Here is a 15,659-nt window from a genome sequence, read left to right on the forward strand (position 1 = left end):
CAAATCCCAAAATCCCAACACCCAACTCCACCCATCCCTCACCCCACCAATGTCCCCAATGTCCCTCCAGTGTCCCCAATGTCCCAAATATGCCCAGTGTCCCCGATGTCCCCAGTGTCCCCAATATCCCCCAACGTCCCCAACGTCCCCAACGTCCCCAATGTCCCCAATGTCCCTCCAGTGTCCCCGATGTCCCCAATGTCCCCAGTGTCCCTAATGTCACCAACATCCTCAGTGTCCCCAGTGTCCCCAATGTCCCCAATATCCCCAATGTCCCCAATGTCCCCAATATCCCCCCAATGTCCCCAATGTCCCCCTAATGTCCCCAATAACCCAAATGTCCCCAATATCCCCAATGTCCCCAATATCCCCAATGTCCCCAATGTCCCCAATGTCCCCAATATCCCCAATGTCCCCAATGTCCCCCTAATGTCCCCAATGTCCCCAACGTTCCCACCATCCTCAGTGTCCCCAATGTCCCCAATGTCCCCCTAATGTCCCCAATGTCCCCAACGTTCCCACCATCCTCAGTGTCCCCAATGTCCCCAATGTCTCCAATGTCCCCAATATCCCCAATGTCCCCAATGCCCCTCCAATGTCCCCAATGTCCCCAATGTCCCCAATGCCCCTCCAGTGTCCCCAGTGTCAGCAATGTCCCAAATATGCCCAGTGTCCCCAATGTCCCCCAACATCCTCAGTGTCCCAAATGTCCCCGGTGTCCCCAATATCCCCCAACGTCCCCGATGTCCCCAATGCCCCTCCAGTGCCCCCAATGTCCCCAATGTCCCCAAAGTCCCAAACATCCTCAGTGTCCCCAATGTCCCCAACGTCCCCAACGTCCCCAACGTCCTCAGTGTCCCCAATGTCCCCAATGTCCCCCCCATGTCCCCAATGTCCCCAGCGTCCCCACACCCCTGGTGGCCGCTGTCCCCCCCCGGGGCCGGTGGCGCTCCGCGCGGGGGCGGGTGACAGCGCGCGGCTGTCGCCTGTCCCCAGGCTCGTACAGCGCCAGCCCCGGCGTGCAGCTGGTGCGCGACAGCGTGGCGCGCTACATCCAGCGCCGCGACGGTGTCCCCGCCAACCCCGGCGACATCTTCCTGTCCACCGGCGCCAGCGACGCCATCGTGGTACGGGCGACATCGGCCACCCCCCCCCCCCCCACCGCCGCGACACCCCGGCGACACCGGGCGCGGTGCCACCCCCCCGGGCCGTTCCCACGGCGGGCGGCGACAAAGGGACCTTTGTGCCGCTCCTGGCGCCGGTGCCGCTCGGGGACGGGGACAGGGGGGGTGGTGGCACTTGGCGGGGAGGTGGCGCGTCCTTGGTGTCCCCACGCCTCCCCTGGGGACAGCGCCAGCTCCGCGCCGGGGGTGGCACCGCGTTGTCGCCGCGCTCGTGGGGTTGCCGTGGCGATGGTGGCGCTGTCCCCGCGGTGTCCCTCGTGTGCCACCGTCCGGTTGCTGCCGGGCTGTCCCCAGGTCCCTCTGTCCCCTCGCGGTCCCCATGCCATCCTGTCCGTTGTCCCCACTGTCCCCTGTGCTCGCCGTCCTGTCCCCTCATTGTCCCCATGCCACCCCGAGGTCCCCGTGATGTCCCCTCATTGTCCCCGTGCCACCCCGACCATGTCCCCGTGGTGTCCCCTCATTGTCCCCATGATGTCCCCTCATTGTCCCCGTGATGTCCCCTCATTGTCCCCGTGCCACCCCAACCATGTCCCTGTGATGTCCCCTCATTGTCCCCATGCCACCCCAACCATGTCCCTGTGATGTCCCCTCATTGTCCCCATGCCACCCCAACCATGTCCCTGTGATGTCCCCTCATTGTCCCCATGCCACCCCAACCATGTTGCCATGATGTCCCCTCCTTGTCCCCACGATGTCCCTGCAATGTCCCCGTGTCCCTGTCCACACCGTGTCCCCCGATGTCCCCCTGATGTCCCCGTGTCCGCACCAACAGAGTCCCCGTGATGTCCCTGTGCCCCCAGCATCCCGTCCCCTCCTTGTCCCCACGATGTCCCCTCGTTGCCACCACCACCACCCTGACCATGTCCCCTCATTGTCCCCTCAATGTCCTGATTGTCACCCCAACCTGTCCCCTCTTTGTCCCCTCCATGTCCCCATGTCCATGGCCTCCATCTCCACCCCAACCATGTCCCCTCATTGTCCCCTCAATGTCCTGATTGCCACCACAACCCCTCCTCTGACTGTCCCCTCGCTGTCCCCTCGCTGTCCCCACAATCTCCTGATTCCCACCCCGATTGTCCCCTGATTGTCCCCTCTCTGTCCCCTCCACGTCCCCCATCCCACATCCTGATTGTCCCCTCTCTGTCCCCTCTCTGTCCCCTCCATGTCCTGATTCCCACCCCACTCTGTCCCCTCAATGTCCCCTCTCTGTCCCCTCCACGTCCCCCATCCCACATCCTGATTGTCCCGATTGTCCCCTCACTGTCCCCTCCCATGTCCTGATTCCTACCCTGCTCTGACCCCTCAATGTCCCCTCTCTGTCCCTTTGCTGTCCCCTCGCTGTCCCCGTCCCATGCCCTGATTGTCCCCTCGCTGTCCCCTCTCTGTCCCCTCCATGTCCCGATCCCCACTCTGACCCCTCAATGTCCCCTCCTCATCCCCTCGCTGTCCCCTTGCTGTCCCCCATCCCATGCCCTGATTGTCCCCTGATTGTCCCCTCGCTGTCCCCTCCATGTCCCCCATCCCAACCCGTGATTGTCCCCTGATTGTCCCCTCGCTGTCCCCTCCATGTCCCCATTCCCACCCCGTGATTGTCCCCTCGCTGTCCCCTGACTGTCCCCTCCATGTCCTGATTCCCACCCCACTCTGACCCCTCAATGTCCCCTCTTCGTCCCCTCGCTGTCCCCTCGCTGTCCCACACCCCACCCTCTGATTGTCCCCTGATTGTCCCCTCCATGTCCTGATTCTCCCTCTGCTCTGACCCCTCAATGTCCCCTCTCTGTCCCCTCCATGTCCCCTCCATGTCCCGATTCCCACCTCAACCCATCCTCTCGCTGTCCCCTCCATGTCCTGATTCGCATCCCACTGTGACCCTTCAATGTCCTCTCCCGTTCCCTCATTGTCCCCTCGCTGTCCCCCATCCCAGCCCGTGATTGTCCCCTGATTGTGCCCCGATTGTCCCCTCTCGGTGTCCCCAGACCATGCTGAAGCTGCTGGTGTGCGGCTCGGGCTCGTCGCGCACGGGGGTGCTGATCCCGATCCCGCAGTACCCGCTGTGCTCGGCGGCGCTGTCCCCTCGCTGTCCCCATCCCACCCTGCGATTGTCCCCTGACTGTCCCCTGACTGTCCCCTCCATGTCCCGATTCCCACTCCACTCTGACCCCTCAATGTCCCCTCTCCGTCCCCTCTCTGTCCCCTCGCTGTCCCCCATCCCATGCCCTGATTGTCCCGATTGTCCCCTCCATGTCCTGATTCTCACTCTGCTCTGACCCCTCAATGTCCCATCTCTGTCCCCTCCATGTCCCGATTCCCGCCGCACTCTGACCCCTCAATGTCCCTTCCTTATCCCCTCACTGTCCCCTCGCTGTCCCCCATCCCATGTCCTGACTGTCCCCCGACTGTCCCCTCTCGGTGTCCCCAGAACATGCTGAAGCTGCTGGTGTGCGGCTCGGGCTCGTCGCGCACGGGGGTGCTGATCCCGATCCCGCAGTACCCGCTGTACTCGGCGGCGCTGTCCCCTCGCTGTCCCCCATCCCATGCCCTGATTGTCCCCTGATTGTCCCCTGATTGTCCCCTCTCGGTGTCCCCAGACCATGCTGAAGCTGCTGGTGTGCGGCTCGGGCTCGTCGCGCACGGGGGTGCTGATCCCGATCCCGCAGTACCCGCTGTACTCGGCGGCGCTGGCCGAGCTGGACGCGGCGCAGGTCAATTATTACCTGGCCGAGGAGCGCTGCTGGGCGCTGGACGTGGCCGAGCTGCGGCGGGCGCTGGCCGAGGGCCGCCGGCGCTGCAGCCCCCGCGTGCTCTGCATCATCAACCCCGGCAACCCCACCGGTACCGGCACCCAGGCCACCGGGGGCTGCGGGGTGGGACACGTGGGGTGGGATCCATGGGATGGGGTCTGTGGGGTGGGACACGTGGGGTGGGGTCCATGGGGTCTGTGGGGTGGGATATCTGAGGTGGGTTCCATCGGGTGGGATGGGATCCTTGGGGTCTGTGGGGTGGGATATCTGAGGTGCGGTCCATGGGGTCTGTGGGGTGGGACACCTGGGATGGGATCCATGGAATGGGGTCTATGGGGTCTGTGGGGTGAGATCCATGGGGTCTGTGGGGTGGGACACCTGGGGTGGGATCCATGGGATGGGGTCTGTGGGGTGGGACACCTGGGGTGGATCCATGGGATGGGGTCTGTGGGGTGGGATATCTGAGGTGGGATCCATGTGGTCTGTGGGGTGGGATATCTGAGGTGGGTTCCATCGGGTGGGATAGGATCCATGGGGTCTGTGGGGTGGGATATCTGATGTGGGATTCATGGGGTCTGTGGGATGGGATATCTGATGTGGGATCCATGGGATAGGGTCTGTGGGGGCTGTGGGGTGGGGTCTGTGGGGTGGGATATCTGGGGTGGGGTCCATGGGCTCTGTGGGGTGGGATATCTGAGGTGGGTTCCATCGGGTGGGATGGGATCCATGGGGTCTGTGGGGTGGGATATCTGAGGTGCGGTCCATGGGGTCTGTGGGGTGGGACACCTGGGATGGGATCCATGGAATGGGGTCTATGGGGTCTGTGGGGTGGGATCCATGGGGTCTGTGGGGTGTGACACCTGCGGTGGGATCCATGGGACAGGATCCATGGGATCTGTGGGGTGGGACACCAGGGGTGGGATCCATGGGATGGGGTCTGTGGGGTGGGACACCAGGGGTGGGATCCATGGGATGGGGTCTGTGGGGTGGGATATCTGAGGTGGGATCCATGTGGTCTGTGGGGTGGGATATCTGAGGTGGGATCCATGGGGTGGGATAGGATCCATGGGGTCTGTGGGGTGGGATATCTGATGTGGGATCCATGGGATAGGGTCTGTGGGGGCTGTGGGGTGGGGTCTGTGGGGTGGGATATCTGGGGTGGGATCCATAGGGTCTGTGGGGTGGGACACCTGGGGTGGGATCCATGGGGGCTGTGGGGTGGGATATCTGAGGTGGGATCCATGGGATGGGATCCATGGGTTCTGTGGGGTGGGATATCTGAGGTGGGATCCATGGGGGCTGTGGGGTGGGACACCTGGGGTGGCATCCATAGGGTCTGTGAGGTGGGATATCTGAGGTGGGATCCATGGGGTCTGTGGGGTGGGGCACCTGGGGTGGGGTCCGTGGGGTGGGATATCTGAGGTGGGATCCATGGGATGGGATCCATGGGTTCTGTGGGGTGGGATATCTGAGGTGGGATCCATGGGGGCTGTGGGGTGGGACACCTGGGGTGGCATCCATAGGGTCTGTGAGGTGGGATATCTGAGGTGGGATCCATGGGGTCTGTGGGGTGGGGCACCTGGGGTGGGGTCCGTGGGGTGGGATATCTGAGGTGGGATCCATGGGATGGGATGGGATCCATGGGGTCTATGGGGAGGGTTATCTGAGGTGGGACCCATGGGATGGGATCCATGGGGTGGGATCCATGGGGTGGGATCTATGGGGTCTGTGGGGTGGGATATATGGGGTGGGGTGGGATATCTGAGGCGGGATCCATGGGATCTGTACAGTGGGACCCATGGGCTGGGATCCATGGGCTAGAAACCATGGGATATCCAGGGTGGGATCCATGGGCTGGGATCCATGGGATATCCAGGGTGGGATCCACGGGCTGGGATCCATGGGATATCCAGGGTGGGATCCATGGGCTGGGATCCATGGGATATCCAGGGTGGGATCCGTGGGCTGGGATCCATGGGATATCCAGGGTGGGATCCGTGGGCTGGGATCCATGGGATGGGATCCATGGGCTGGGATCCATGGGATATCCAGGGTGGGACCCGTGGGCTGGGATCCGTGGGATATCCAGGGTGGGATCCACGGGCTGGGATCCATGGGATATCCAGGGTGGGATCCATGGGCTGGGATCCATGGGATATCCAGGGTGGGATCCATGGGCTGGGATCCATGGGATATCCAGGGTGGGATCCATGGGATGGGATCCATGGGCTGGGATCCATGGGCTAGGATCCATGGGCTGGGATCCATGGAGTGGGACATCTGAGGTGGGATCCATGGGATGGGATCCGTGTGATGGGATCCACGGGATGGGATCCATGGGATATCCAGGGTGGGATCCACGGGCTGGGATCCATGGGATATCCAGGGTGGGATCCATGGGCTGGGATCCATGGGATATCCAGGGTGGGATCCATGGGCTGGGATCCATGGGATATCCAGGGTGGGATCCATGGGATGGGATCCATGGGCTGGGATCCATGGGCTAGGATCCATGGGCTGGGATCCATGGAGTGGGACATCTGAGGTGGGATCCATGGGATGGGATCCGTGTGATGGGATCCACGGGCTGGGATCCATGGGATATCCAGGGTGGGATCCACGGGCTGGGATCCATGGGATATCCAGGGTGGGATCCATGGGCTGGGATCCATGGGATATCCAGGGTGGGATCCATGGGCTGGGATCCATGGGATATCCAGGGTGGGATCCATGGGATGGGATCCATGGGCTGGGATCCATGGGCTAGGATCCATGGGCTGGGATCCATGGAGTGGGACATCTGAGGTGGGATCCATGGGATGGGATCCGTGTGATGGGATCCACGGGATGGGATCCATGGGATATCCAGGGTGGGACCCATGGGCTGGGATCCGTGGGATATCCAGGGTGGGATCCACGGAGTGGGATCCATGGGATATCCAGGGTGGGATCCATGGGCTGGGATCCGTGGGATATCCAGGGTGGGATCCATGGGCTGCGATCCGTGGGCTGGGATCCGTGGGATATCCAGGGTGGGACCCGTGGGCTGGGATCCGTGGGCTGGGATCCGTGGGATATCCAGGGTGGGACCCGTGGGCTGGGATCCGTGGGATATCCAGGGTGGGACCCGTGGGCTGGGATCCGTGGGCTGGGATCCGTGGGATATCCAGGGCGGCGAGCGACGCGCGCGTGTCCCCAGGCCAGGTGCAGACCCGCGAGTGCATCGAGGACGTCATCAAGTTCGCCTACGAGGAGAAGCTGTTCCTGCTGGCTGACGAGGTGGGCGGGGCCGGCCTGACCTGGGGCTTCCCGGGAAAAGCCCGGAATTCCCGGTGACATCCCGGGATGTGCCCCCAGGTGTACCAGGACAACATCTACGCCGAGGGCTCGGCCTTCCACTCCTTCAAGAAGGTCCTGATGGAGCTGGGGCCGCCCTACTCGGACTCGGTGGAGCTGGCCTCCTTCCACTCCATCTCCAAGGGATTCATGGGAGAGTGAGTCCCGGGAATGCCGGCATTGTGGCGCCCGCCGGAGTCCCCGCGGGTCCCACGGGATGTGGGAATGGAGGTGCCGCCACCCCGTGGATCTCCCGGGGTTGGGATCATGGGTTGTCATGGATTGGGGATGGAATGCCGCCACCCCATGGATCTCCCGGGGTTGGGATCATGGGTTGTCATGGATTGGGGATGGAATGCCACCACCCCATGGATCTCCCGGGGTTGGGATCATGGGTTGTCATGGATGTCATGGATATTTGGGATGGAGGTGCCACCACCCCATGGATCTCCCGGGATTGGGATCATGGGTTGTCATGGATGTCATGGATTGGGGATGGAATGTCACCACCCCATGGATCTCCCAGGGTTGGGATCATGGGTTGTCATGGATAGCATGGATATTTGGGATGGAATGTCGCCACCCCATGGATCTCCTGGGGTTGGGGTTGGAGGCGACATTGGGTGGAGATGTTGAGATTCCATGGATGCCATGTCTTATCCATGGATTCCCATCCCAAACTCCCATCCATGGGTCCCATCCATGGATTCCCATCCCAAACCCCCATCCATGGGTCCCATCCATGGATCCCATCCATGAATCCCACTCATATCTCGCATCCATGGGTCCTTCTCCATAGGTTCCTATCCATGGATTCCCATCCCAAACCCCCATCCATGGATCTTCATCCATGGATCCACCCACATCTCCCATCCATGAGTTCTTCTCCATAGGTTCCCATCCATGGATCCCATCCATGGGTGCCTCTCCATAGGTTCCCATCCATGGACCCCATCCCAAAACCCCCATCCATGGATCCACCCACATCTCCCATCCATGGGTTCTTCTCCATAGGTTCCCATCCATGGATCCCATCCATGGGTGCCTCTCCATAGGTTCCCATCCATGGATCCCATCCCAAAACCCCCATCCATGGATCTTCATCCATGGATCCCACCCACATCATGCATCCATGGGTGCCTCTCCAAAGGTTTCTATCCATGGATCCCATCCCAAAACCCCCATCCATGGATCTTCATCCGTGGATCCCACCCACATCTCCCATCCATGGGTGCCTCTCCAAAGGTTCCCATCCATGGATTCCCATCCCAAACCCCCATCCATGGATTCCCATCCCAAAGCCCCATCCATGGATCCCACCCATGGATTCCCATCCCAAACCCCCATCCATGGGTCCCATCCATGGATTCCCATCCCAAACCCCCATCCATGGGTCCCATCCATGGATTCCCATCCCAAAACCCCCATCCATGGATCTTCATCCATGGATCCCACCCACATCATGCCATCCATGGGTGCCTCTCCAAAGGTTTCTATCCATGGATCCCATCCATGGGTGCCTCTCCATGGATTCCCATCCATAGATTCCCATCCCAAACCCCCATCCGTGGGTCCCATCCATGGATTCCCATCCCAAACCCTCATCCATGGGTCCCATCCATAGATTCCCATCCCAAACCCCCATCCATGGGTCCCATCCATGGATTCCCATCCCAAACCCCCATCCATGGATCCCGTCCATGGATCCCACCCACATCTCCCATCCATGGGTGCCTCTCCATAGGTTCCCATCCATGGATCCCATCCCAAACCCTCATTCATGGATCCCACCCACATCATGCATCCATGGGTGCCTCTCCATAGCTTCCCATCCATGGATTCCCATCTCAAACCCCCATCCATGGATCTTCATCCATGGATCCCATCCATGAATCCCATCCACATCTCCCATCCATGGGTGCCTCTCCATAGCTTCCCATCCATGGATTCCCATCCCAAACCCCCATCCATGGGTGCCATCCATGGATTCCCATCCCAAACCCTCATCCATGGGTCCCATCCATGGATTCCCATCCCAAACCCCCATCCATGGATTCCCATCCCAAACCCTCATCCATGGGTCCCATCCATGGATTCCCATCCCAAACCCCCATCCATGGATTCCCATCCCAAACCCTCATCCATGGGTCCCATCCATGGATTCCCATCCCAAACCCTCATTCATGGATCCCACCCACATCATGCATCCATGGGTGCCTCTCCATAGCTTCCCATCCATGGATTCCCATCCCAAACCTCCATCCATGGGTCCCATCCATGGATTCCCATCCCAAACCCCCATCCATGGGTCCCATCCATGGATTCCCATCCCAAACCCCCATCCATGCGTCCCATCCATGGATTCCCATCCCAAACCCCCATCCATGCGTCCCATCCATGGGTCCCACCCACGAATCCCACCCACCGCCCCATCCCCCGGCCATTCCGGCGTTCCCGACGGGCGTGTCCGGCAGGTGCGGGCTGCGGGGCGGATACATGGAGGTGGTGAACCTGCACCCCGAGGTGAAGGCGGAGCTCTCCAAGCTCGTGTCCGTGCGCCTGTGCCCGCCCGTGCCGGGGCAGATCATCCTGGACCTGGTCATGGACCCGCCCCAGCCCGGAGAGCCGTCCTACGAGCGCTTCCAGGCGGTACGGAGCCGCGGGATGGGATCCATGGGATTGGGATCCATGGGATTGGGATTGGGATTGGGATTGGGATGGCATCCATGGGATTGGGGTTTGGGATTGGGATCAATGGTCATGGACCCGCCCCCGCCCGGAGAGCCGTCTTACGAGCACTTCCAGGCGGTACGGAGCCGCGGGATTGGGATTGGGATCCTTGGGATTGGGGTGGGATCCATGGGATTGAGATCCATGGGTTTCGGATTGGGATCAATGGTCATGGACCCGCCCCAGCCCGGAGAGCCGTCCTACGAGCGCTTCCAGGCGGTACGGAGCCGCGGGATGGGATCCATGGGATTGGGGTTTGGGATTGGGATCAATGGTCATGGACCCGCCCCCGCCCGGAGAGCCGTCCTACGAGCGCTTCCAGGCGGTACGGAGCCGCGGGATGGGATCGGGATCCATGGGATTGGGATTGGGGTTTGAGTTTGGGATCCGTGGTCATGGATCTGCCCAAGCCCGGAGAGCCGTCCTACGAGCGCTTCCAGGCGGTACGGAGCGGCAGGAGTGGGATTGGGATTGGGATCTATGGGATTGGGATTGGGGTGGGATGGGATCCATGGGACTGGGATTGGGGTGGGATCCATGGTCATGGATCTGCCCAAACCTGGAGAGCCGTCCTACGAGCGCTTCCAGGCGGTACAGAGAGGTGGGATGGGATTGGGATTGGGATTGGGATCCATGGGATTGGGATCCTTGGAATTGGGATCCATGGGATTGGGATCCTTGGAATTGGGATCCATGGGATTGGAATTGGGATTGGGATCAATGGTCATGGACCTGCCCCAGCCCGGAGAGCCGTCCTACGAGCGCTTCCAGGCGGTACGGAGTGGCGGGATGGGATCAGGATCCATGGGATTGGGATCCATGGGATTCGGATTGGGATCCATGGGATTGGGATTGGGGTTTGGGATTGGGATCGATGGCATTGGGATTGGGATCCATGGGATTGGATGAGATCTATGAGGTGGGATGGGATCCATGGGATTGGGATCCATGGGATTGGGATTGGGATTGGGATTGATGGCATTTGGATTGGGATCCATGGGATTGGATGAGATCTATGAGGTGGGATGGGATCCATGGGATGGGATCCATGGTCATGGATCTGCCCAAACCTGGAAAGCCATCCTACGAGTGCTTCCAGGTGGTACAGAGCGGCGGGATTGGGATTGGGATTGGGATTGATGGCATTTGGATTGGGATCCATGGGATTGGATGAGATCTATGAGGTGGGATGGGATCCATGGGATGGGATCCATGGTCATGGATCTGCCCAATCCTGGAAAGCCATCCTACGAGTGCTTCCAGGTGGTACAGAGCGGCGGGATTGGGATTGGGATTGGGATTGGGATGGGATCCATGGGATGGGACCCATGGTCATGGACCCGCCCAAGCCCAGAGAGCCGTCCTACGAGCACTTCCAGGCGGTACGGAGCGGCGGGATTGGGATTGGGATCCATGGGATTGGGATTGGGATGGGATTGGGATTGGGATTGGGATTAGGATTGGGGCTGGGATGCGATCCATGGGATGGGATAATGTGGTAATGGGATAATGGGATGGGAAAATTGGATGGGATGGGATGGGATGGAATGGAATTTAATTGGGATGAGATAATGGGATAATGTGGCAATGTGGTAATGGGATAATGGAACGGGATAATGGGGTGGGATAATGGGATAATGGGATAATGGGATAGTGGGGTAGAATAATGGGATGGCACAATGGGATAGTGGGATAATGGGACAGTGGGATAGGGGGATAATGGGATGGAACAATGGGATGGGACAATGGGATGGGATAATGGGTTCATGGGATAATGAGATAATGGGATAATGAGATGGGGGATAATAGGATAACAATGGGATAATGGGATAGTGGGATAATGGGATAGTGGGATAGTGGGATAGTGGGATAGTGGGATAATGGGATAATGGGATAATGGGATAGTGGGATAGTGGGATAATGGGATAATGGGATAATGGGATAGTGGGATAATGGGATAATGGGATAATGAGATAATGGGATAATGAGATGGGGGATAATAGGATAACAATGGGATAGTGGGATAATGGGATAATGGGATAGTGGGATAATGGGATAGTGGGATAGTGGGATAATGGGATAATGGGATAATGGGATAGTGGGATAATGGGATAATGGGATAATGAGATAATGGGATAGTGGGATAATGAGATCATGTTCTAATGTTCTAGTGGGGAGACCGGGATGGGATGGGATGGGATAATGGGATAATGGGATAATGAGGTGATGTGGTAATGGGATAATGGGATAATGGGATGGGATAATGGAATTGGGATAGGATGGGATAATGGAATTGGGATAGGATGGGATAATGGAATTGGGATAGGATGGGAAAATGGGATGGGATGATGGGATGGGATAATGGAATAATGGGATGAGATGATGTGGTAATGTGGTATTTGGATAATGGGGTAATGGGATGGGATAATGGAATTGGGATGGGATGAGGTAGTGGGATGGGATGGAATAATGGAATTGGGATGTGATGGGATAATGGAATTGGGATGGGATGGGATGGGATAATGGGATGGGATAACGGGATGAGATAATGGGATGGGATTGGATAATGGGATGGGATAGTGGAATTAGGATGGGATAATGGAATTGGGATGGGATGATGGGATCATGGAATTGGGATGGGATGATGGGATCATGGAATTGGGATGGGATGATGGGATTGGATGGGATAATGGGATAGGATGGGATAATGGGATGGGATAATGGGATGAGGTGGGATGATGGGATCATGGGATGTCGTGGGTGAGAATTCCACGTGCTTGTCGCGGCGCAGGAGAAGGAGGCCGTGCTCAGCGCGCTGGCGGAGAGGGCGCGGCTGACGCAGGAGATCTTCAACCGCACGCCCGGCATCCACTGCAACCCCGTGCAGGGCGCCATGTACTCCTTCCCCCGCATCGACCTGCCGCCCCGCGCCGTGGCCGCCGCCAAGGTCCGGAACGCCGCCGGATCCGCACCGGGAACGGGGGCGTGGGCAGCACCCACACCGGGAACGGGGGCGTGGGCCGGATCCACACCGAGAATGGGGGCGTGGGCCGGATCCACACCGGGAACGGGGGCGTGGGCCGGATCCACACCGGGAAGGGCGCCGTAGGCCGGATCCACACCGGGAACGGGAGAGTGGGCGGGATCCACAGCGGGAACGGGGCCGTGGGCCGGATCCACACCGGGAACGGGGGCGTGGGCCAGATCCACACCGGGAACGGGGCCGTGGGCCGGATCCACACCAGGAACGGGGGCGTGGGCAGGATCCACACCGGGAACGGGGGCGTGGGCAGGATCCACACCGGGAACGGGGGCGTGGGCCGGATGCACACCGGGAATGGGGGCGTGGGCCGGATCCACACCGGGGGATGTGTGGGTGGACGGGATCCCAACTGGGAACGGGGGCATTGGGCGGATCCACACTGGGAACGGGGCCGTGGGCCGGATCCACACCGGGAACGGGGGCATTGGGCGGATCCACACTGGGAACGGGGGCGTGGGCCGGATCCACACCGGGAACAGGGACGTGGGCCGGATCCACACCGGGAACGGGGGCGTGGGCGGGATCCACACCGGGAACGGGGGCGTGGGCGGGATCCTCACCGGGAACGGGGCCGTGGGCCGGATCCACACCAGGAGATGTGGGGGTGGACGGGATCCAAGCTGGGATGGACGGGATCCCAATTGGGAGATGTTGGGATGGACGGGATCCACACTGGGAGATGTTGGGATGGGCGGGATCTCAACTGGGATGGACGGGATTCCAACTGGGATGGATGAGATCCCAACAGGGAGATGTGGGAATGGATGGGATCCCAACTGGGAGATTTTGGGATGGACAGGATCCCAACTGGGATGGACGGGATCCCAAGTGGGAGATGTTGGCATGGGCAGGATCCAAACCGGGAACACGGGGATGGATGGGATCCACACCAGGAGATGTGGGAATGGATGGGATCCCAACTGGGAGATGTTGGAATGGACAGGATCCCAACTGGGATGGAGGGAATCCCAAGTGGGAGATGTTGGGATGGACGAGATCCCAACTGGGAGATGTAGGGATGGGCTGGATTGCAACTGGGATGGATGAGATCCCAACCAGGAGATGTTGGGATGGGCAGGATCCAAACCTTCGGGAACATGGGGATGGGCGGGATCCCAACTGGGAGATGCGGGGATGGACGGGATCCCAACTGGGATGAAGGGAATCCCAACTGGGATGGACGGGATCCAAACCAGGAGATGTTGGGATGGACGGGATCCCAACTGGGATGGATGGGATCCCAACTGGGATGGGCAGGATCCCAACTGGGATGGATGGGATCCCAACTGGGATGGACAGGATCCCAACTGGGATGGGCAGGATCCCAACTGGGATGGATGGGATCCCAACTGGGATGGACAGGATCCCAACTGGGATGGGCAGGATCCCAACTGGGATGGGCAGGATCCCAACTGGGATGGATGGGATCCCAACTGGGATGGACGGGATCCCAACTGGGATGGGCAGGATCCCAACTGGGATGGATGGGATCCCAACTGGGAGATGTTGGAATGGATGGGATCAATCCCGATCCATGTGGGGCTGGGTAGGATCAATCCCAGGAATTGTGGGACTCATCGGGATCGATCCCAGGGGTTGTGGGACTCATCGGGATCGATCCCAGGAATTGTGAGACTCATTGGGATCGATCCCAGGAATTGTGGGACTCATCGGGATCGATCCCAGGAATTGTGGGACTCATCGGGATCGATCCCAGGAATTGTGGGACTCATCGGGATCGATCCCAGGAATTGTGGGACTCATCGGGATCGATCCCAGGAATTGTGGGACTCATCGGGATCGATCCCAGGAGTTGTGGGACTCACGGGGATGGATCCCAGGAGTTGTGGGACTCACGGGGATGGATCCCAATCCGCGTGGGGCGTTTGGGATGAGCCCTCGGCCCCCTGCGGGATCGGATCCCCGTTTTTCCGACCCTGGAATTGCATCCCGAATCCCCAGGAGAAGAAGCAGGCCCCGGACATGTTCTTCTGCATGAGGCTCCTGGAGGAAACCGGGATCTGCGTCGTCCCGGGAAGCGGCTTCGGACAGAAGGAAGGCACCTACCACTTCCGGTGGGTTCCCTGGGAGGATCCCACCCCAAATTCCCTCTTCCTGGGAGATTCCACCCCGAATTCCCTGTTCCTGGGAGATTCCACCCCGAATTCCCTGTTCCTGGGAGATTCCACCCCAAATTCCCTCTTCCTGGGAGATTCCACCCCGAATTCCCTGTTCCTGGGATCCCACATTCCAAATTCCCTGTTCCTGGGATCCCTGTTCCCCCATCCCAAATCCCCCCATCCCAAATTCCCTGTTACCCCACCCCAAATCCCCAAATCCCCCCATCCTCAATCCCCAAATCCCCCCATCCCCAATCCCCAAATCCCCCATCCCAAATCCCCCATCCCAAGTCCCCCTATCTCAAATCCCCAAATACCAAATCCCCAAGTCCCCCCATCCCAAATTCCCAAACCCCAAATTCCCAAATCTCCAAATCCTCCCATCCCAAATCCCCAAATCTCCCCTCCCCAAGCCCCTCTATCCCCAAATCCCAAATCCCAAATCCCCAAATCCCAAATCCCAAATCCCTAATCCAAATTACCCCATCCCAAATCCCCAAGTCCC

At 59.8% G+C, this 15,659-nt stretch overlaps 1 protein-coding gene across 1 annotated transcript in view; it reads left to right on the forward strand.

Annotated features, from left to right (window-relative positions):
- LOC119696985 overlaps window positions 1-15,659 on the forward strand; it is a 45,129-nt gene that overhangs the window by 17,381 nt on the left and 12,089 nt on the right. Inside the window, exons 11-17 of the mRNA XM_038126948.1 lie at window positions 882-1,127; window positions 3,773-4,016; window positions 7,125-7,204; window positions 7,283-7,419; window positions 9,736-9,910; window positions 12,783-12,938; window positions 14,997-15,113. Of these exons, the coding sequence (XP_037982876.1) occupies window positions 882-1,127; window positions 3,773-4,016; window positions 7,125-7,204; window positions 7,283-7,419; window positions 9,736-9,910; window positions 12,783-12,938; window positions 14,997-15,113 (1,155 nt within the window). The remainder of the gene's footprint in view (window positions 1-881; window positions 1,128-3,772; window positions 4,017-7,124; window positions 7,205-7,282; window positions 7,420-9,735; window positions 9,911-12,782; window positions 12,939-14,996; window positions 15,114-15,659) is intronic.

The sequence above is a fragment of the Motacilla alba genome, chromosome 2 (genome assembly GCF_015832195.1).
Source record: "Motacilla alba alba isolate MOTALB_02 chromosome 2, Motacilla_alba_V1.0_pri, whole genome shotgun sequence".
Classification (NCBI taxonomy): Eukaryota; Metazoa; Chordata; class Aves; order Passeriformes; family Motacillidae; genus Motacilla; species Motacilla alba.